At 41.5% G+C, this 24,233-nt stretch overlaps 1 protein-coding gene across 1 annotated transcript in view; it reads left to right on the top strand.

The window, feature by feature from the left end:
- Window positions 1-24,233, top strand: part of STRC (stereocilin) — a 293,114-nt gene that overhangs the window by 43,940 nt on the left and 224,941 nt on the right. The window contains exons 10-11 of the mRNA XM_069221443.1: window positions 8,052-8,167; window positions 21,849-21,981. Coding sequence (XP_069077544.1) covers window positions 8,052-8,167; window positions 21,849-21,981 — 249 coding nt within the window. The remainder of the gene's footprint in view (window positions 1-8,051; window positions 8,168-21,848; window positions 21,982-24,233) is intronic.

The raw sequence follows: 24,233 nt of genomic DNA, 5'->3' as shown, positions 1-24,233 counted from the left end.
CCAACAGCTCTGTGCCCACTTTAGGGGGCGACCCTTGCCAAAGGGGGCAAACAGGGGGCACCCCCAGCACTAAACAAAAAAAAGGGGAACCAAAAAAAAAAATCCCTGCCGTATTGGTGGTTTCTGCCCTCCTTGGGGGCAGATGGGCCTACAAAAAGAGGCCCCTCTGCAGAGATAGCCAATACGAAATTTCCCCTCTTTGGGGGGGGCGACACTTGCCCAAGGGGTGCCCCCAAACACACAAAACACACACACACCTCACAATCCCTGGTGCCTAGTGGGTTTCGACCCCCCCCGGGGGCCAGATCGGCCAAAAACATGGCCTATCTAGCCCCAGGGGGGGCCGAAACCTATAAAAAAAAAATTGACCCCGGGGCAGCGACCCTTGCCTAAGGGGTCGCTGCCCTAAAACAAAGAAAATAATTTCCCTGGTGTCTAGTGGTTTTCGCCCCTCCCCTGGGGACAGATCGGCCAAAAAATTGTCCAATCTGCCCCCAGGGGGAGCCGAAATAAGAAAAAAAAATAGCCCCCAATGGGAGCTACCCTTGCCCAAGGGGTCGCTCCCAAAATATATGCAAATAATGATATCCTTGGTGTCCAGTAGTTTTTTGGCCCCCCCGGGGACAGATCGGCGGAAAAATCGGCCGATCTGCCCCCAGGGGGGGCCGACAAAGGAAAAAAATGCCCCCCAATGGGAGCGACCCTTGTCCAAGGGGTCGCCCCCCAAAACTAACTGCAAAAGGTAATCCCTGGTGCCTAGTGGGGATTCCTGCTCCAGGATCAAGCAGGAATCCACAGAAAACAGGCACCGGGGGAAAGGAAAAACCCTTTCCTTTCCCCCGTGTCTGTTTTCCCCCCACACCCCACCCCCAAAGAAGAAAGGACTCACCGTTTACTTCCTTTCTTCTGGACGTGCTGGAAGCAAATGGCTTCCAGCACGTCCCTCGGCAATATTTGATGACGTCGCGTGCTGAGCACGCTGACGTCATCGGATTGCCGAGGGGTGGGTCGGGGGTGGAAGGGTAAGGGCTTCCCCTTCCATCCACGACTGAGTGGTGTGGGTGGGAAGCCCAAGTGCCTTGGACGAGATCACCTTGTCCAAGGCACCGCAGGGGTTAATAGGAAAATCATTAATAAACATATTAGAAAATTCTCACTCTCACATACACATGTACCACTTTGATTTCTTTAAGCGCCCCACATAATACATTTTTTCGGTTCATTTGAGGGCAGCGGAGTGAAAATTTTAATTGCAACTGAAAACGAAATGTCAATTTATGGGCCCTGCCCTTGAGTCACTCGTGTCAAGCCTGCCTTGCATGTATAGAAACATACCACAATCGTATATTTGCAACATCTACACATCATAAGATTTTTATTGTTGCATGCCAGACCCCTTTTACTCCAATTGGCTGGCATGTGAACGGGCTGAAGATGACATGTTCAGCATGGTCAGTTTTGGAAAACGTTTACTTTTATTTACTGAAATCTTATTGATGAAAAAAACGCCTTTAAACAACGAATTGGGACACTTTATTCTGTTGAAATTGTTTGAATACTGGAGGGGAATTTTGATGTTGTTCTATGGGGGGCTGTGTTATCAGTGCTAGTGCACATTTTACTTTTTGCACTTCCCATCATGGCGGCGAGTTAGCTGTCTCGCTTCTTTATTCACTCGCTTTAGTTGCCGTGTGGGCGGGATGCTTTCTCTCCTAAGGCAGCATTAGAAGCTTCTATTTAATGCAGGCTGTGGCAGGGACTTGTAGCAGACGTGTGGAAGGTTCTCCAGGGGCAAGCCCATTTGTGCCATTCAGCATCCCAGAAGTGGCCAGCACCAGCTATTATGCCCAAATTATCAGAGAATAAAAGAATTTCTAGCATTCGCGTTAAGAATTTAAAAATTCTATTAAGGACACGGAGGTGAGGATTATGCTCCTCTTTCTTCACTTAAATTTCTTCAGTATCCAATCAGAAAGCCAAAACAGAAAAAAACTACAAATCCCAAGAGTATACACAGCACGTGATAACCATAGAGTAAGCCCCCCCTGTATAATGCTAACAACAATGTAACAACTCCTCTTTCTTTGCTCGAACACACAGTAATAGCATATCGGAGTCCATAAGAACATAAGCTTGAAGAACACCACACGAAATGTAGAGGAGAAGCAAATGAAGACCAACTTTGAAGAATGAAGAGGAACGAAGACCCTATATCAGCGTCAACCACCAGAAAAATCCACTTGATACACCAATGGATCATTTGTCCCCATTACCTGCAAGGAGATGAAAAAACCAGGCCATAAAAATGAACCAGAACAAATTCACAGAAGCAGAAAAAAGGGAGGGAAAAAAGCACTAAAAATACAGCAATAATGATATAATTGTTACATTAATAACAACAAATCAAATAACAAATCAAATAGTGTGGTGGGATAATCCTCTCCTCCGTGTCCTTAATAGAATTTTAAAATTCTTAACGCGAATGCTAGAATTTTTTTTATTCTATGTCAGGTCCGGAGGCTCATATTATGCTTGTTTAAAGCTGGACTACAACCACAGAAGCAATATCCACAATAGGTTTATAATAAAGTGATTTGACCGTAGATTCAGATGACCAATCTGCAGCCCTTAAAATGTCTTTTAACCTGAAACCTAAGGCAAAAGATTTTAAAGCCAAGGCTCCTCTAGTTGAATGGGCACTAAACTTGAAAATATCAATGCCTGCCTCGCTCAAGAGCCAACAAACCCATCTAGCCAAAGTGGCTGATGATACAGGGTGACAAGGTTTAACAAGTGAAATCAATAACTGTCCCCCCATATCAGAACACAATTCTTCTGTACTTACCTCGTTATCTTTTAGACATTGTACCACACATTTTGGATTGTCAACAAAAAAAGGATAGGAAACTGATTTCGAATTGCACTTGGTACGACGATAAATGGATAAGGTTACTCCCTCAGGAGAAAAAACCCTACCAGCCAAATCTAAAGCCATAACATCAGAAACCCGTTTGCAAGAGATTTAACATTACAACATACTGAGCTTAACCTACAGTTGTTTCCTGGAAAGGAATCTATTAGATGGCCAAGACTCTAAAAATCTCAAGACTATATTTACATCTCAAAGGCTATGACTTTTGGAAGCTTGCAAATGATGAGTAACACCCCCACCGGTTTACCATCCACTGGCAAATGACCCGCAGAAATGACAGACCAATAAGAATTAATCGATCTATAAGCCAGGCCAGACGAAGCTAGGGATAAAAAAATAAATTAGGACCAGACTGCAATCCGCTGAAGAAGGATCTGCGTTCCGTGCACTGCACTAAGAACACCATTGTTTCCAAGCAGAAGCATATCTCTTGTGGGTGCTGGAAGACCAGGTCTCCTCTTCTGCCAGTTGAGATCGGAGGCCAAAAGTCTATCAAGAAGGGACCACACCAGGATTGGAGAACCTTAAAGACCTTGGGTTGAAGTTTCTAGCAACTGAAATCCCGAAGATGGCAAGAATGCCAATCTGCCACCGAATTGCTGTGCCCCGGCAGCTATTCCGCCACTACCAAAATCCGGTGCTGTAGACAAACGTGCCAAATGACCTTGGCAATCTCTGCCAGAATGCGAGACTTGGTCCTGCCCAGTTTGTTGACATATCTCACTGGCGAGATATTGTTCATTCGAAGAAGAATAAAACAATTTGTCTTGAGAGGGGACAAACTCCTGATTGCAAACGAACCCGCGAGGATCTCCAGACAACTGATATGAAAGTCCAGCTCCGCTTTGGACCAGTGACCCCCTGTGGATACCGACCCGCAACGAGGTCCCCATCCCCAAAGACTGGCATCTCCAGGAAGAAACCAAAGATGGCCCTGCCGTTCCAGGCCTCCATGTGTTCCAACCACCAGAGCATCTCCGGCCGAGCCTCCTGCGAAAGGGGAATCTGGTCCAGATGTCCAAGGCCTCTCTGAAGATGAGAAATCTTCAAACACTGCAGAGCCCTGTAGTGGAGGGGACCCAGGAATATCACCTGGATTGAGGAAGAGAGCAGGCCCACCATGCAGGCAATCGCCCTCAATGATGCAGTCTGTCTGGACAACAGTAACCTAAATTCCCTCTTGATTAAATTAATCTTTTGAGGGGGAAAGAGCAACTGAGCTAGGGTAGAGTCCAGCCAAAAACCCAGGAAGTCCAAACACTGGAATGGAATTAAGACCGACTTCTGAATGTTTATTATGAACCCCAGGTTCTAGAGAAGGGAAATGGACCATTCCAGATGGGAGAGACCTAGGCGAGGACATTGAGCCATGATGAGAATGTAGTTGAAGTAAATTATTAGACGCACCCTTCTTGCTCGGAGGAACTCCATGACTGGACGCATCACCTTCTCGAAGCACCAAGGAGCTGATGAGAGGCCGAAAGGAAGGACCCTGTATTCGTAACAGTGGCAATTCTATCCTGCGCTTTGCCTGTACTTAATACAATTACACTGGAAGATTCCCAGAAATGTCATACTGAACATCAAGTCTGGCTCTCCTGATGATCCATGCCCTCCTTCAATTCTGGCATTAGGTATTGATGGTATGAATCCCATTCTGAATGTACTGTTGAATAAGTCTTTAGCCACTGCAACAGTTCCTTCTTGCTGGAAGAAGGCTAAAATCGTCCAGCTATTAAAGAAGCCTAGCCTGGACCCTAATGTCCCAGGCAATTACAGACCTATATCCCTTCATCCCACACCTTCCAAGATTTTGGAAAAACTTGTTAACCACCAGATCTCTAACTATTAGGCCAGGATATAGTATGGAGACTGCCTTGTTGGAAGTCTCAGAAATTTTAAAGCTACTATCGATGCAGGTGGCAGAGCTGTTCTGGTATTGTTGGACCTATCAGCTGCATTAGACACGGTCCCATTTGCCAGACTGTTCGTCCGATTTCAGGAGATTGGCATTAGGGACAATGCCTGGAAATGGTTGAAATCCTTTCTTGATGACAGAAGTCAAGCTACATGACTACCTCCCTACTCCGCTGAAAGCCGTAAGGTTTCAGTAGGAGATCCTCAGGGCTCTGCGCTTAGCTCCACATTATTAAATATCTATATGCCTCACTGGCTAATCTGGTGGAATCATTTGGGGCTAAGATTATCTCATTCACAGATGATACCCAGATTCGTTTTACCTTTGACAAAGGAATGCCCATTGAACAGGATGCCATTGAACCTTGTCTGTCGGCTGTCTTTCGGTGGATGACTCAATCAACTGATATGTATCACCAAAAAGACAGAGCTCCTCAATTTCCAGCATGATTTTATTCTTAAACTAGATGTTCATTGGCCCGCAGTGACGCCGGCACCTGATACATAGGCAGGCTCTGTATAAAGCATGGGGATCAAATTTGACAACAAAATTATTTTTCACATTCAAATTATTTTTCTAGTCGGGTCTGCTACGTATTCTACGTATGGCAAAATTCTTTTTTTTCTTGCTTTTTCTATCAGTTCCAACTAGAATCACAGTGATATTGGCATTAGTTATGTCCAGGCTGGACTATGCAAATGCCCTGTATGTGGGTCTGCTAAAGTATATGCTAAACAAACTTCAGACTGTGCGGAACGCTGTGGCTAGGATGGCTCTTGGTCTACCTAGATGAGAACACATAGCTATGCATTTAGGCAGCCTGCATTGGCTCCCCATGGAAAAAAGGATTCTCTTCAAGTCCTCTTTGTTAATGCATAGAGCACTCCATCTCTCAGGACCTGAATATCTAACGGCCAGGATTGCCTGCTACTAGAGTCTTACGGTCCTCCAATATCTTTCTGGCGAGGATTCCTAGAGCACACTTGGCTAGGTCTGGTGGACACTCTTTTACTTTCTTGGCCCCCCTGGGCTGAAATAACCTCCCTCTGAACCTGCAGCAGATACAGGATGAAACCTCCTTTAAGAAAAAACTGAAGACTTGGCTTTTCTAACAGTAATCTCACTAGTTTTTAATTTACTTGACTTACTTTGTAGCGCCGGGAAACTCTCTTGAGTAGCCATGCGCTCTTAGAAATCTCTTTACATTATATTTACATCATTACATTTGCATGTCAGATTGGTACCATGTTTCCCCAAAACACAGGAATTCTCCCTCATACAGGTACATATCGTTGCCAAGACTTGACCCCTATCTGTGCTCCTCCGGGTCTTGTGAGTGTGGCAGTATCAGACATGTATGGGGTTTCTGTGGATTAGGGGTGTCCACAGGTGATTAACTGGGCATGGTGCACTTTGGAAAGTTGGAAGGGAACTGAAAGCAAAATGCTGGCTTGGTGTACCTATCTTTTGGTCAAAGATATAACCTCTGGGCCTCATCTGCCTCACCCTCCCACTTCCTGTGAGGACCCTGCCTGCAAGTGGTGTCTGTTCATTTCCCATTCAGTGCACAGTTTGAAACCTAGCTGCAGGATTTTACTGTGCACTTCTCAGCACTACCCCAGCTTTTCACAATAGCTTCCTTTCTGGCTTTTACTGTACCCACTGCCCTAGCACCAATTGTGCCTTTTCTTATTTTAGTTAGGTGTCTTCCTAGCCTTGAATTTCTGTTTGCAGGTTACTAGTTGCATTACTTTAGCAAATTCTAAGATTATATTATGATCCTGCTTTGGTGCCCCCGACCACACACATAGGGCCTGATTACAACTTTGGAGGACGGTGTTAATCCGTCCCAAATGTGACGGATATACCACCTACCGTATTACGAGTCCATTATATCTTACGGAACTCGTAATACGGTAGGTGGTATATCGTCACATTTCGGACGGATTAACACCGTCCTCCAAAGTTGTAATCAGGCCCATAATCTTTTCCAAAGGACCTACAGTGTGGACAATACCTCTTTCTCCTTCAGGCTCTGAGACCCTGATCAGGAAGCAGTCCTTCACCGCTTATAGTGGCGCTTCAGGTTCACTGCTTGACTAAGTACTGTTTGGAGCGGCATGTTATTTCCCAGTTTAAAGCTGAGTCTGCCCATATTGTAGAACCTCTTCTCTTGCAGGTCGTTTGGAAGAGATTAATTTTCTGATCAGGTGCACTAAAGCAGGAGCATGATTAAACACTATGGCCCATATTTATGGGAATTTGGTGCAGAACAGCACAGCAAGTCACCTTGCTGCTCTCCCTGGCATCAAACGGAAAGGGCAGGAATACACCGTATCACTGCACATTTCTGTCCTTTCCCCATGCGTTGGTGCCATTTAGGCAGCCTAGTGCCAGCGCTGGCACCCTTGCACCATGGTGCAAGGATGCCTGTGTTGCTTGCAGGATTGGTTTTGTGCAGGAAGGGGTACCTATGTGGGAAGGGTATGCCGAAACGTGAGTCTGGTGCTTGCTATGCCACTGGATTCAGGCTAGTCTGGCTCATGAGGGATGATACCCCAAAAGGAGTCCCAGAATGCTTGTTTCCGGTACAGGAAGGACCTGGTCTTGATGTTCGGGCTGGACTGTTCTAAAGGGAGCAGGGTCAAGACTGATTTGCATATGGCTGGGTCCAAACTGGAATAGTGTGGTGAGCAGAAAAACAATGCATTTAGGCAAGATCTGTGTTTGTCAATGTTCAGCATTCCATCCATCATCTGTTCTTTGTGTGACTTTATTTATTTTGGCACGTATATAGTGGTTATGAGAATGTATCCTTTCAGTTGAACAAATTGTGGCCATCGTTTTTTATTACTGAATCTATCTAGATATAGCAAGAGTTGGGTATCTGACAACCACAGTTCATTCATGGCTATCTTGTATGTCAAATTGAAGCGTTCCTGGTAAAGTTGATAGATGCTGCTCTACTTCAAAGTCTAATCTGGCACACTTACTGTCTGGTTTGCTTTTGTTAAAGTTCCAGAACACCTTTTTCTTTCAGTTTGCACTAAATAGAGCTTACATTCCTTTGCATGCATGCATTACTAACTAAATGTTTGTGTTCATTTCAACAAGAGCCTCTGTAGATACAATTAATCAGAACAAGCCTGGATTATTATTATAATGCTAACATTTATTAAGAATTTGTTTGTTCATAACCAGATCAGATCACTGGCAGATGGGTGGGAAGAGGCTAGACTGAGTCTGGTCCAGGGCCGCTACGTAGCAGAAAGCCTCATGAACAGGAGCAGTGAAGCCAGTGAGGGGAAAGATAACAGGTGAGCACAGTGAGAAAAGCAAACTATTTTTCTCCCTGCATGGAAAGGTAGAGTGCACGACTTTTACTTCTTTTCAGAATTTTCATCCCAAGCCTGCTGCTTCCACAGACGTGGTTAGCGCTTTAAAATAATTTTTATAGCAATGGCAAACTGGATCATGTATTTACTCCATTCTGATAGTTTTCCTGTCTGGTTGCTCATTGTGACAACTGACCTTTGCAGAATCTTGAGATGCCATTTAACAACTACAAGCGCCACAGCTAGTGGGCAAATTCTTCTTTGTTAGATGCTCACTCTACTCTATAAAACATGCATTTTTGTTCTGTTTAGATAAATATTGTTTGATGTTGCAATAGGGAGCACAAGGAGTGTAGATCAGGGGGTTGTTCAACATCGTTTTTCATCCCTTTCTTTTCAGTCTGTCATTTAAGGGCAAGAATTACCATTGTTCCTGCCTGGGGTCTCCATCTAAAGTGCTGTGCTCGCACTTTAACCAATTGTATATCAGTTGATATTTCTATGCCTTTAACCCTTCCTTTGAAAAGTCTTTCCAAAGGCAATTGATATGTTTCGTTTAAAAAACTGTATAACAAGTAGTGACGGGCGAAAGGGTAGGATTTAATCCAAAGTCTTTTTGGTTGCAAAACACATGCCTGACTCAATTGGACACGACGTTAAACAGCCCATTGAGATGCTACCTGTTTAGACCAGCATGCGATCATGTCTTATAAAAATTATCATTCAGCCATTCTAGGTACATCCTAACCCAAAGCAAAAGCAGCAGCACACACAAACACACATGCATGCACAGAGACACAAATTCACCCGCTCTCTCCCTCTCTCTCTCGCCTCTTAGCTTTCCCTGCTTCTATATACAGTTATAGATAATTACTGAATGCAACATTGTGAAGCAGAATGGAAGGAACGTTTAAATTTGTTAAAGATTTGCTCCAAACTCTGTATACCCAATGACCTGTACCAATCTAAAAAAAGGATAATATTATCAGCCCTTCTTTGCAACAGTTTCTAGATCTTGGAATTTGCTGCCTATTTCATTTTACTGCCACTGGCCTCACTACAGTTTCACGTGGATCCCAAAACACACCGTTTAATGCTTCGCTTTGAATAGCAACTCACTTCCTTAAGAGTTCTTGCATGTGAGCCACACACATTGTACAAGTTCTTCTTTCCATGGAGTTATATATCCCATCCAGACAAAGTATCGCGCCATACCATGACACGTCTGAGCTAGGCCCACTTTTTCATGGTAAATGTTTATAAAAATATGATATATATAAAACCCAGTGGTGGTCGCCACTGAGTAGTTATAGTTAGGTCTCTGTTTCCATAGAACATTTTTGTAGTTTGCTAATAACTTTGGTGCCATTTGACGAACCTTCACAATTTTTTTTTAAAGTGCTCTTTTTCGCCTATTTTATTCATGTAAACTTTGGTGGTGATCTATCAAGTGAGGCCAAGAAAAAGGGTGCGTCCAATATACAAAATACCCGTGCATTTTCAATAGATTTAAAAAAAAAAATCTACAGCCAAAACAGTTGAACTGACTGACACCAAATTTGACAGGAAACTAGACCTTGGTCCAGAAAGCATAGTTTGTGATTTTTTTGTGACGCAAACCGGTTCAATAGTTTTTGAGAATTTAAGATACAAAAATATTTGTATATTTGGAGAGTTGGGTTCGAGGGACTCTTGCAAGAGTCCCGCGAGCTCAACTTTGAAATAGTAGAGCGTTCTGATTGGCCATGGGGACTTTCCCTCTTGGGCCACCATGCTCCTGTGGGAGTGAGGCTCCTGCATATGCGAGAACTCTGATTGTCTGACCGCAACATGAAAGAAAATGTTGCAGCAGCCATTACAGGACACTGGGAACTTAGGGCCTCAGTACGAGGACCGCCACACTTGCGGTGACAGTTGGACCTCCACAACTGTAGCGGTCCGACCACCACATTACAACCCTGATGGGCAGACCCATCAAGGGACCACTGTCTCTGCAGTCTGAGTTGTATTCAACCAGGGTAGTGCTGAATTCAGTGCCGCCTGGCTGATTACAGCTCAGCTTTCCGCCAGACTTCTCATGGCAGGGTCCTGCACTGCCCATGCCCATGGCCCATAGCCATAGAAATTCAGCAGTTATAGTTAGAGTTCTTTCAAATAATTAAAACTCGCGCCCAAAGGAAACTATAACTCACGCCTTCGCCATGCACAGTTGTCTCATCAATAAGTTGCTTGCAAATGTTGCATTGAGAGTATGAAAGATGGTAAGGAATATGTCATTAATGATATAATATGTGGAGTAATTAGCTGTGCATGGTGAAGGTGTTAGTTATAGTTACCTTAGGGTGCAAGTTTTAGTTACTTGAATGAACTCTAATTATAGCTGCTGACTTTCTATGGTTTTGCATGAGTACATTCAGAACCTAACTCCCTGTAACCTTTGCTTTTTTCAGTGAATTGCTATGTTTTTTTTTAATGTATAGTAATTTTAATATCTACACATGAATCCAGCCACTGCTGTGCATGGCCTTTGACCGTGCGTGGTGGCAGTTGGCCACAGGGGCTGGCCTTTGGCCCTGCCGTGAAGCCAACCCCCTATAATCACTCAACCTTGCACCGGGCAATGCTTTGTCTCGTGCACACCAGGGGTTGCCTGCAAGGGCTGGCCTAAAGCCAGTCCCTGCAGCCAACACCCATAACCACCCAACCGGATGTTGTGCACTGCCCTTTGCACATGCACAGCTGAAGTTAGCTGGAGCCTCTGTAGGTATGAAAATAGGTGTGAGAAGCTGTATCTGGGGGTAAGAGTGGCTGTCAGAGTGTCTGTCTGGCTGTGAGAGTGCGTACATCAGTGTTTTAGTGGGTGTGTCAGTATGTGCGCGGGTCTGTGAGTGGGTGCATCAGAGTGTCAGTGGATGTGTGAGTGGGTGTGTGATGGTCTGAGTGGGTGTGAGTGAGTGTGTAACTGGGTGGGTACATGATGGTCTGACTGGGCTGTGAGTGAGTGCATGAGCGTCTGAGTGGGTCTGTGAGTGGCTACGTCAGTGTCTGAGTGGGTTTGTGAGTGGGTGCTTGAGTGTCTGAGTGGGTCTGTGAGTAGGTGCGTAAGTGTCTGAGTGAGTGTGTGAGTGGGAGAATTGATTGAAAGAGAGACAGGGAGAGAGAAAGAATATGAGAGGGAGAGAGATAGAGTTTTTAAGGCTTTGATGTCTGATATACTTAGAATGAGTTATTTGTCTCCAATTTAAAATAAAAAAATGTATTTGTTTAAAAAAAAAAAATTATATATATTTTTTCAATTAAAAAACAATCGAAATGAGTCCAGCTGGACTCGAACCCCATAGCTCAGTGTGAAGGTCTGCAACCTTCACTGAGCTATGGGGTTTCATTTTTCTTTTTTTTTTTCTAGCCCTTTATGGGCTTCCATATTATTTATTTAAACTTAAAAAAATAATCAAAAGCCCTTTAAGGGCTATCTGGCACCGCCGGAGAAGCCTTAATGGCTCACCCACAGTCCCTTTCTATATTTCTAATTATTTTATTTTATTTTATTTTATTAAAAAATAAAACACCCTTTACACACTACCTGACACTGTGGGGAAGCCTTAAGGCTTCCCTCGCAGTGCCATTGCTTCAGCAAGCATGGAACTGTTTTGACAGCAGCTCCTTTTCTGAAGCATTTCATCTCGGTTCCCTGCATGCGTGCAGGGGACAGAGATGAAAGCTCTGCTGTTTGACAGTGGAACTGCTTTAAAGGGCCCGCTGTCAAACAGCAGAATGTTTGCTGTGGCTTGGCTGCAGCACTGTAGCAAAGTCACAGCAAACAGAAATGTCTGGCGTTGGCACCCCCAGGACATAGCAGGAGCTGCTCTGCCCTCCTCCGACAGGATATAGCCCTGGGAGATGGTAGTCCCTGGGAGATGGTGGTCCCTGGGGTGTGGGAGTTCCATAGGGACCACCTTTCTTTTTTTACACTTTGCCCCAGGGGGTGGTGGTTCCTCGAGGTGCATCTCTCAGATTATGTGGATTATTATTTAGCACCCATCGTGATGACCTTAAATTCATACATCAAAGATTCAGGGGATTTATTGCTAATTTTATCAGATATAAATTGGTTAGATTAATATTTATTGGTCACAATTGATGTTGTGTCGTTATATACATCTATTAATCATGAAATTGGCCTGAGAGCATGTGAATACTTTTTAAGGCAGAGAAGTATTGTGGAGTTTGAGCACTCAAAAATGCTACTATCTATGATAGAATTATGTCTTAAAAATAACATCTTTATTTTCAATCATGAAATTTACCAACAAATGTGCGGAACAGCAATGGGCATTTCCCTTTCTCCGAATTATGCCAACCTCACAATGGGTTGGTGGGAGAGGGAAATTGCTTGGGGTAAGGATAATGATTTATTCATGGATAAAATTGCACTTTGGGTTTGATTTATTGATGTTTTATTTATAATTTGGCAGGGATCACAGGAGGATTTTCAATCTTATTTTAATAAGTTGAACAACAATGATTTAGGCTTGCAATTTACATGTGAAATGAGTAAATCATCAATTAATTTTTTGGATATTAACATCTATGTGGAGAATAATAAATTAGAGACCACAGTCTATCGTAAGAAAACTTAAATGAACAGTATTTTGCATGGTAAAAGTTTTCACCCCAAACCTTTTATAAAGAGTATCCCGTATGGGGAGTTACTGAGAATGCGCAGAAATTGTTCCAATGATCGGGAAGTCGAGTTAAAATATCAAGATACTATACAAAGATTTAGACAAAGAGGGTATAATCACAGAATATTGCAAAAGAATCTAGAGAGAGTACGAATTATCCCTCCGAATGAAACATTAGTTCCTAAACAATTAAGGATAATACAGGATAATTTAGGTGAAAACAAAGTCAGAATGATAACGGATTATACGAAGGAAAGTGGTCTAATTGGAAAAATCTTATGTAAACATTGACATGTTATACGAAAAGATCCAGATTTGGGTCCTAAAATTGGCTTAGTTCCATTGATAACGTATAGAAAAGCACTTTCATTAAAAGATAATCTTATAAGAAGTCACTTCACTATAAAAAATCAACAAAATTGGTTGACAGAACAACAATCTGTATTTATAAAGTGCAATAGTTGTAAAGCATGTAAAATTGGGAAATCGACTAAGGTAGTGAAACTATGGAATGATATGGAATTGAATATCAAACATCAAATTACTTGCAATACAAAGTTTAAAGTCTATGTAATTGAGTGCTATTGTGGTCTGAAATACATAGGTAGCACAATTTGCAGGCTAAAGAAAAGAATTTTAGAACACAGAGTGGTTTTGCATAAGGATTTGACATATGCAATTGCTAAACATTTTCAACAACATGAAGTGAATAGTTGGAAAATGTTACGTTATTATGGAATAGACCACATTCCTGCACATGAGAGAGGTGGAGATAGAGTAAAAAAACTCAGACAACTTGAATCCAAATATATTATTTTAATGAGGACAAAGAGCCCTTTGGGATTGAATAATGATGAGGAGCTTTATGTTCATCTTTAAGTTTTGAATATTTGCAATCACAATTTAATGATGTTTTTGTGAAATTTGAACAGTTTAATTGAGGATAAATGTTAAAATGATAATTTGTTATAATTTTTCTTTTTCATAATGTGGGTAAAACATTTTTTGTATAATAACCATTGTGGCTAATCCTCAAAAGTAGTTATAATTTATTAAGTGTACAATCAGTTTATTTTTTGTCAAGCTTCCAAATGACAAAATTTGCTGGTTATTAATTCATGTTAATGATTGATTGTTCCTTTCTCTATAATATCTTGCTTGGATATATTTTTAATCCCAATGCATTCTTTAATTATTGGAAGAATCTTTCAGGTTAATTGTATATTATATGACATATATGAAAAACTATTTAGACCATAATGCATTGCAATAACCTTGGGAATGAAGTACTATAAATAGTGAGAATAGAGAAATGACTGTGAAACCAGGAAGAAGACTGTAAAGTCGAAACGCGTTGTTTTCTCCTTTTTTTGCATCAAATAAACCTGACAAATTGTTGTGGAGCTGAATGGAGTACGTGGCATTCATCTCCTGTTCATAAAGTTAATCAAGGGCTCGGCCAGCCTCTCTGCCTCGCACCAGCTGAGTGCACGTCGCTTTCCCTTGACGCGCTTTGTTCTGAATATATATACAACATGTCCACTCTCCCATTCCCAAATTAAAATAAAGCACGTGACCTCCTACCACCTACCCCCACTTCTCTGTTTGACTTTCCTTCCCTTTATTCCAGAAACTGAGATCCCAGCTAGAGCAGCCTGAAATTCCTTTATGTTGTAGAAACAGTGGGTGTCAGCTTTTGTTAACTGTTGCTATTTCACAGCAGTAAATTACTGGATTTAGAATCTTAAAATCCGGTCATTTATGCTATTGGCTTAGTATGTGAGCCATACTTAACATAAAGAATAAACGGAGGGAAAAAATTCAAGAAACATCAGATTTGGATGTTAAAAATGTTTGGTCTTTTGCATTCAAATTAATTGGATTCACAATGACAATGGAAAAAGGATAATGGATGCCAGGAATTGGTGTATTTGGTGTTCTTAAATATATTGTCTAAAAAATATCTCGCAAACCATAAAAAGTTGCTAATGTTGATATCAATGTAAAATATGTCAGTGTATGCTCAGTATTTGTTAATATCTGACTTCAATGATTGTTAATTGTTGCCATAAAATGAGTGACATATTTGGTTTCAGGCTTCCTACCACTAGTGCTATCAGTGTTTCTTTTTTACAAATGTGTTCTATAGCAAATCTAGTTTAGAACATCTTTTAGCAACCTCCTAAAGATTAAATGACTGTCATTGTCAAATTTATCAATAATACCTACAGTTGTTTCTAGCCTCAGAAATTTGCTTTAAGGTAGATTTTCTTTAAGGGTTCTTGGGTAATACATTCTCATAGTTAATCTAGATGTCTTTAGGTGGTCTTTTTATAGGATATTCTCATAGTTAATCTGAATCCACAAACAAATATCACACAGTTTCATTTGAATAATATTGCTTTGTATAAAAAGTGTCTATTCTCATTTTTGATAAAGCAAGTAAAATTATGCCAGATAGATTCCATCAAACATTAAGTAAACAAAGTTGGGGCCTGAGTGAGGATCTCATAAAGGATTTGAATAATACTGTAAAGCTGTAAAATAAAGCAAGCACCTTCTTAGCCGCGTACAAAAGTTATGATACAATGTCAATAACAGGCTCCAAAGCATATCAAAAATATTTAAGCAATCCCACAATGTGTTAGTTTACAGTCGCCTATGAGAAAAGGAGAACATGGAACAACTAAAACTGCAAATATCAAGAGTGAAGAAACTCAGAATAGCAACATTATGGTGGTCATTCTGACCCTGGCGGTCTTTGACCGCCAGGGCGGAGGACCGCGGGAGCACCGCCGACAGGCCGGCGGTGCTCCAATGGGGATTCCGACCGCGGCGGTAAAGCCGCGGTCGGACCGGCACCACTGGCGGGGTCCCGCCAGTGTACCGCGGCCCCATTGAATCCTCCGCGGCGGCGCAGCTTGCTGCACCGCCGCGGGGATTCCGACCCCCCCTACCGCCATCCAGATCCCGGCGGTCGGACCGCCGAGATCCGGATGGCGGTAGGGGGGGTCGCGGGGCCCCTGGGGGCCCCTGCAGTGCCCATGCCACTGGCATGGGCATTGCAGGGGCCCCCGTAAGAGGGCCCCTACATGTATTTCACTGTCTGCTGTGCAGACAGTGAAATACGCGACGGGTGCAACTGCACCCGTCGCACAGCTTCCACTCCGCCGGCTCGATTCCGAGCCGGCTTCATCGTGGAAGCCTCTTTCCCGCTGGGCTGGCTGGCGGTCTGAAGGCGACCGCCCGCCAGCCCAGCGGGAAAGTCAGAATTACCGCCGCGGTCTTTCGAACGCGGAACGGTAACCTGACGGCGGGACTTTGGCGGCCGGCCTCCGCCGCCCGCCAAGGTCAGAATGAGGGCCTATATGTGTTATAGATAATACATAACCCCATATTTCTATCAGGCTTTAGACCAACTACATATGTCATAGGCACTCTAAATGAGAAACAAACTTTACTTTAGCAGCTTTATATTTGTACATTTATATTCTGGCATCCATTTTAAAAGACACTAAGATTGTTCTGCATACATTGGATGATCTTCATTGATCAGAAACTTTGTTGATAAGGTCATTAAATGTCGCCTAAATTTACACTGTATTTAACCATAATGATAAACTCAGGATACTAAACTTTTATATGAAGAACAGACCAGCCACCATCAAAGAACATATGAACAGTTTTTCTTTCACCTCACCATTTCTATTACATGAAGTATTGAGTGAGATCCCTTCATCGCTATCCTTGAATGGCTTTCTCCAGTTTACACCTCCCTCCATCAATGAGGTCTCTAGGCTCATTGGCTCAGCTTTGTCGGACTCTTCTTTTGACCCATGTCCGTCTAAAATTGCAAAGCTGGTCCCGGAAATTGTGGCAGGTCCTTTGAACATCATCTTTGAGCAGATGTTTCAGCTTTGCTGTTTCCCCTCTATCTAGAAGAATGCCTTGGTTCTCCCCCTGTTAAAGAAGACTTTATTAGATTCAGAGATCCCTAATAATTACAGTCCGATATCCTGCTTACCTCTACCAGCCAAGATAGTGGAGAAAATCGGGAATATATAGCTCATGGAATACATACAGGAAAACAGTGTTTTAGACTCCACCCAATTTGGTTTCCGCAGTGGCCATAGCACCGAAACAGATCTACTTAGGGCCACAGAGGAGCTAAAAATGATACTGGACCAAGGGAAAAGCATGGTGCTCCTTTTATTAGATCTCTCAGTGGCTTTGAACACCCTTTGCCATCACAAGCTGATTGATCACTTAGGGGGTCATTCTGACCCTGGCGGTAATTACCGCCATGGCAGAGGTCGGCGGTAGCACCGCCAACAGGCTGGCGGTGCACCGCTGGGCATTCTGACCGCAGCGGTTCAGCCGCGGCCAGAAACGGAAAGTCGGCGGTGTCCCGCTGACTTTCCGCTGCCCTTGAGAATCCTCCATGGCGGCGGTGGGGATTCTGACACCCCCTACCGCCATCCAGTTCCTGGCGGTTCTCCCAATGGCCAATGGCATGGGCACTGCAGGGGCCCCCGTAAGAGGGCCCCAAAAAGAATTTCAGTGTCTGCCTAGCAGACACTGAAATTCGCGACGGGTGCAACTGCACCCGTCGCACCTTCCCACACCGCCGGCTCAATTCTGAGCCGGCGTCCTCGTGGGAAGGGTGTTTCCCGCTGGGCTGGCGGGCGGACTTTCGGCGGTCGCCCGCCAGCCCAGTGGGAAAGCCAGAATGACCGCCGCGGTCTTTTGACCGCGGAGCGGTCTTTCGGCGGGAACCGCCTGGCGGGCGGCGACCGCCGTGGTCAGAATGACCCCCTTAGTCACTATCGGTGTTGGCGGCTCAGCTGTGAATCTGCTCAAATCATTTCTTGAGGGGCGGGAACAAATTATAAGAGTGAGTGATCTGACATATCACCCCTTCTCTTCTCCTTGCTGGGTCCCATAAGGGCTGTCTCTTAGCCTGACCCTTTTCAATATGTATTTCACGTTGCTGGCCAAACTGGTTAAATCGTTCAGCTTCACATTAACCTCTTACATGGATGACACCCAAATTGCGGTCTCCTTAGCATTGGCCCCTTGCTCTGCGACTGCATGAAGGCTGCTGACAACTGGATGGGTGGGAACTGTCTGAAACTAAACTCTGAAAAGTCCAAGGTTATCTTGTTTGGCTCTCAGTCATCCCTCTGGTCCCTGTACTGTTGGCCTCATGAAATGGGACCCCTTCCCATTCCTGTTAGGAAGGTCCGGAACCTGGGTTTTCTTATAGATGACAAGCTTAGCTATCAGGATCAAGCAAATGCCATGACATCCTCTGCGTTTTTAATGCTCAAACTGCTGAAAAATATTTTTCCTTACATCCTCATCCACCTGCAGAAGACTTTGGTCACTGCTTTGGTGTTAGCAAAACTGGACTATTACAACAGTCTTTATCTAAATGCCCATCAATACATACTGAACAAACTTTAAACACTCCAAAATGCAGCCGCTAGGCTCCTTCTAAAGCTCCCTAAATACCACTAGGGGACCAGTGCTATTAAAGATCTTCAGTAGCTACTCATCGGGCAAAGAACTATTTTCAAAACAATCTGCATTACCTACAAGGCCCTGCACGGCACAGGTCCCGAATTTCTATGCAATAAGCTCACCTGGTACTATACAGGCAGGATGCTCAGGTCAAAGAATGCCAAACTGATTGTCTTCCTCAGGTTTAAGCGGGCAACCTGGGACGGCAGAAGTTTCATAGTTGGTGCATCGAAAGCCTGGAATGCACTGCCTTGGACATCAAGAATGCTCCTAATTTACTACAGTTTTGCATACAGCTAAAGACCTGGCTTTTAGATCTGCCTAAACCTTTCCGCTCTCATTCTGTCTCAGTGTTCAGCACCAAGATGCCTCCGGGTATTTGCTGCACTTTAGAAAACCCTTTAACATGACAACAATGCACACCTCACTTTTGAAGAATTCATTTTGAAACTCAATTTTCTTTTCTTTGACAACTATTTTTATGTGCCAGCGTGATACACAATATTGAACTGCAGATTTGAACCATCCCTTTCGAATCTTTGATGCTCTAGTGGGAGGAAATAGTGCCTCTGGGACAAATTTGCAATCCAGGATAGTACTCATTTACATGATGATTCACTATATCAATAAAATATTTGTAATTTGGAATCAGGCCCTTATCTACCTGAAGGATAGGTTAAAAAACTGAATGAGAGCAAGTGCAGCATTAGTTTAAAGCTACTTTTGCATCTGGACCTCAAGAGTATTGAGAGCTTAAGTAATTAATTACATGACTATGATGTAAATAGAATACAGATTGTTGCTGAATGCACCTGTCAGTGTGAACATCCAAAGAAAACCTAGTTAACATCCGGTGGTTAAAGGGTTGAACCTGTTGATTCCATACATTCTATAGCTCAATTTAGCAATCAGTTTGGTGGGCTATAAAATATACTGCACAGTCTTCGGAATCTTCTAACTTCTGATGCAGATTTTGTCTTTTAACATGTTCTCATTTTAACAGAATATCTATCCTTATATATAGTCACTTTCTAAAAAATACAAATACAGGATTCGATTATGCAAATTTGATAATTGAACTACCTGATAATTTGTGTTAATAGTTTAGGAATTACAAGTAGTGATGGAAGACTGAAATCAGATTAGAATTTTCCTGAGCTGTTTATATGTAATCACTGTTACGCGACTATTTGCCAGAGCTGAAAATTATATATGTGGAGATGCATTTAATCTCTCAAGCAAAGAATATTAGATCATTTCACTATAATCAAAAGGAAAGACAACAAACATGCCACTGCCTAATACTGTGCTAAACGTCATGGATCCAGTGACATTGCATTTAATTTATTTGATTTTGGCAGACTTAAAAAAATAGATCAGGGAACCAAGACCTTTATCTTAGAAGGGTAGAAATTAAATTGATGTTCACATTGAAAAGTATATTGCTCCATTATAAAAACATAGAATCAGACTTATGTTTGTTTCTAGAGAACTGAAGACCTAAACTAGACCCATAGAAAATATTGAAATCAACCAAAGTATAAGGCGGTGCACAGTGTGATATGGCTCTCTCTGCTTGATGACCAATGAATGAAATCAAGCACTCCTATGTACCCTCTGTTCCTTAAAAAGAACTCAGTGATTTGATGCTTTTCTGTTTAAGTAGGATCAATAACATAGGAAACATACTAAATGTAAATATTCTATATGTCTATCAATTAAAATTCTGAATTGTCTTTAGCTGCAGATAGTGTGTCTGTATTTCCAATGAGATTCAACTTTAGAATACATCATTTCAAACTTTTTCTATATCCATAAGTCAATTCAATTAACCTAACAATTAAACTTGGAGCTCCATTTATATCAGACACAGCTAGAATTCAATCTCTGCTTTTATGGCATATGATCTGGACCTACCAAATCGTAAAGTTTTCAGGGATTGCCTTAAACTGCCCTTACTTGCACAAATTCCATGGTTGAACTATCTTAGGCACCCTTGTATTGATCTGGGGCATGCTGAATATTTCGACCGTCCTGACACTTAAGAGTGCATCAGCAGGAAAGAGTTAAAGAAGGCCCCTACATGCTGGTTAGAAGAGCTTAGATTGACCACAGAGCTTACTAAACCCAGCATTGTAAAAGTCAGATGATGCTGGTAACCTATGATATTCAACCGTACCTCAAATTTGTACATAATCCTTGCCATAGGTTTATTTTAACACGCTGCAGGTTGGATTTATTTCATCGTCTTATGACCTTTCCTACCATAAAAAATGTGTCTGAAATTTTAATCAAATGTCCTTGTGATAACCTTTCGAACGAAAGTACTCTGCATGTCTTGCTTTTTTGTACTTTGTATATGGGCATGAGAAATGATTAATATTGCCTATTTTTCGAAAATACAGTTTTGCACAATGTCATCCTCCCCACTTGTTTTTGCAAATCTTTACCCACTTTATCAATTTATTGCACTGTGTCAAGTTACCTTTGGTCTGTAATTTGTGCTAGGAAATCCTTGAAAGATCTGAAGGACTCTGTTGCACAACAATGAGTTTACATATATTGTGCTACTTGCACTAGTTGATCACAGCGTATTTGTCTTGTGATTTTTATTGCCTTTCATCTTTTCAAATCTTTTGTGTATGGGTTTTATTTTATAATGATGTAATGGATTTTGTATGCCTTTAACCTGAAAATCGAATAAAGCTGTTTTTGATTTGATTTGATTGAATTTAACAATTGAGTTCATGAGTATTGTTTTTAATTGTTGTACATATTTCAAATGTGAAATGTGGGTAAAAAAATACTACGATGATTCTGACTCCATACTCACCAAAGAGAGTGTCTAGCATGAATCATGTGTAATTGTTTCCACAATAACTTAATGTGATTTCTGCATCTGGAATAAAACTTCCTGGAATGAAAAGCTCTTCTATTTCTATGACTGGTTTTGTGACATTTGACTCACTGCTTTCGGATATTTTGTCATCCAAGACCAATCAATACTGAGAAGAACTTCTGCGTTTAACTTGTTGTTTGGCATATTGCACAAATATAAACAAACATACCTATTGCTACTGGGTATAGTTATTTTTGTGCTCCTTAAAGGAAAACACTCACTCATAATAAATATTTTGAATCCAAATTAATTGAATAATGTATTAAAAAAACTATGACCATTTAAAAAACGTTATTCAGGAAGAGCTTTGGCTTAAAACTCAAATATGCAGTAACCATGGATAAACTGCATCACACAGGCCAGCACACATATAATTGGTGATTGCTCTGTGAATTGATGCTTTCATTTGTATAAAATTTGTTAACATTTATTTCTTTCCTTATTGATGGCATCATATGTTACATATGAGAAAAATTACAAACACTTTGCCTTGGGTATAAGAGGATCAAATGACCCAGATATTTGAAGTTACATATTTGTTTTATGGTCCCTTTAGGCTTGGAAATCTAGTCTGCTACCTGAGATATGAGGATCTTATGAGCTTGTTTCCACTCAATAATCCATTTGGATCAGTAGGAAAGAAACTCCTTCAGTGTATTGCAAATGGGACACTGAACTCCCAAGGAAGGGTGAGTGTTTCTGTTTATGCTTTTGAGATTTATAAATGTGATGTATACAGTGAAATTAATTAAAAAGACAATCGGCATTGTGTTAATGTGGTTGCACAAATTCTAATGCTTTCAAACCTTCAGGTAATCTTTAGGTTTTACAAAGCTAAAAAAAATGAGACATCACTGGGCTTTTTTTATTATTTGGAAAAGCAGCCCCATATAGATATTAAGTTGGTGAGAATCAGCCAGGAAACTGAACCATAAATAAGAGAGATTATTGTCCAGCACTAGGAGCCAGATATAGGGACTTGTTCATGAAACAGTCTTGAACACGTAGCCAATGGAAAACTTTAAAATCTGGTTCAATACAGGGCCTCTTTTACGGTCTTAACAGCAATAGTATAAACTGAAGTCTCTACATTAAGTTTATAGCAATCCCTCAGTACGTTGCCTACCAACAGTCTAATCCAGATGATGCAATGGTATTGACTAAAGAAGTCTGATAGGGGGGAATGGAAACAAACTGGGCCTCCAGACAAACAAAGCTGAATTTAAACAGCCATCGCCAGGAAAATCGTAGTCACTTGTGAAAGAAACTTAATCCATCTATCTTTCACTAGTATGATTGAGATTTAAGGACACCCAAGTGAAGCTGTACAGAAATTGATGTTCCATAATGTTGACTCATTTAATGAACCAGTATTTTGATTTTGTCCATGTTTAGTTTAACATATTTAATTTAACTCTATTCACATCTGCAATTCCATATCTTGAAGACTAGATTAAAAATGTTCTACTCTGGCACCCAGATCACTTCTTATCTTCAGTGTGATGTTGATGTCACCTGTATGCATATAGACAGATACCCATATGATTGAAATATAGAGGATAAGAGAAAGCACAGATGTCAAAAATGAACAGTGAGGGCCCAGAGGGCCCTCACACATAGGGGATTGCTTATGGATTCATAGAAAGGTACTGTTTATAGAATTCAGTAACGCCTAATGTGATATTTGATTTTATTAGCATATTTTCACATGAATTTCCAGATTTATGAAGAGAACTCAATTGTCACTTCTTTACACTGTGGATCCTGGCTACAGAGATGGCAGCATGAATTTGGAATAATGTGCATCCCCGAAAATGTTAGATAGATAGATAGATAGATAGATAGAAAGATAGATAGATAGATAGATAGATAGATAGATAGATAGATAGATAGATAAATAATGAGTTAAACTTTAGACCTCAATAGAGGACTCCTATATTTGAGAGTTATGATAGTCAGAAGAAAATAACTTGACAGAGCAGTACATTGTTATCAAAGACCTCGTAACAATTGCAGCAATATCATCCCATCCTTTTATAGTGTGGGGAATAATAATAGGCACCATCTGCAGACATGTTCTAACAAGGGAGGATTGGAGGAGACAAGTACTCTTTGTAATCTAATCCATATAACTGACCTCTTGCTCACAAATTAATGAAACTTACCTTATCTATAATAACCACGGAACTTACAACTCACATTATCTTATTCAAACTAATTAGAACCCTTCCAACCCTCATGGGCAAGTAAAGCTATCTGGTATTGTCAAACATGTTTGCCACTATATTTAGTCATTGATACATTTATAATCGAAATGTTTTTTCATAGCTCTTATTCACCTGAAAAGTACGTGGGAACTTTACATAGCAACAACTCTAATAATTTTAATATGTAGATAAGCGTAAGCAAGACCAAAAACAAAATATAGAATGTTGCAAATGAGGAGAGAAGACAGTACAGCAAAAACAGTGGTGGACTGAAGCCTAAGTAAGATAAGTCTGAAGAGCGAACACCAGTCAAACAGTACTTTTATTCATAAATGTCAAGGGACTCACAGGGCTCATTGTCTATAATGGCATATACGGATAGCTTTTGTTCTAAGGATGTAGAGAGTATAGCTATGGTAAATAATTGTATGCGCTTATGGAGAAAATGGAGGTATTGCTAATTGAAGCAAAGAAGGCATACGTCTACAAAGAGGAGAGACAAAGTATGAAAACGTGTTTTCTGACGTTGCCCGAACAACAGGAGCGTGGGGTTTGTTTTTTTTGCCCACTGGTAGCAAGTTCTATAAAAGAGTGGCAATTCTAGAAGTTGGAGTTTTTCCTGGGCAGAAAGTTATTGCTATTGAATCCTCTTGAACCAGCAGATATTTTGAGAGTGTTGATAGACAAGGCCAGTTTAAATTGTATTCTATTCATAATTGGAAGCTAGCATAGCT

Source organism: Pleurodeles waltl, chromosome 3_1 (assembly GCF_031143425.1).
Source record: "Pleurodeles waltl isolate 20211129_DDA chromosome 3_1, aPleWal1.hap1.20221129, whole genome shotgun sequence".
In the NCBI taxonomy this organism is placed as follows: Eukaryota; Metazoa; Chordata; class Amphibia; order Caudata; family Salamandridae; genus Pleurodeles; species Pleurodeles waltl.
This window is presented reverse-complemented; position numbering and strand designations above follow the sequence as displayed.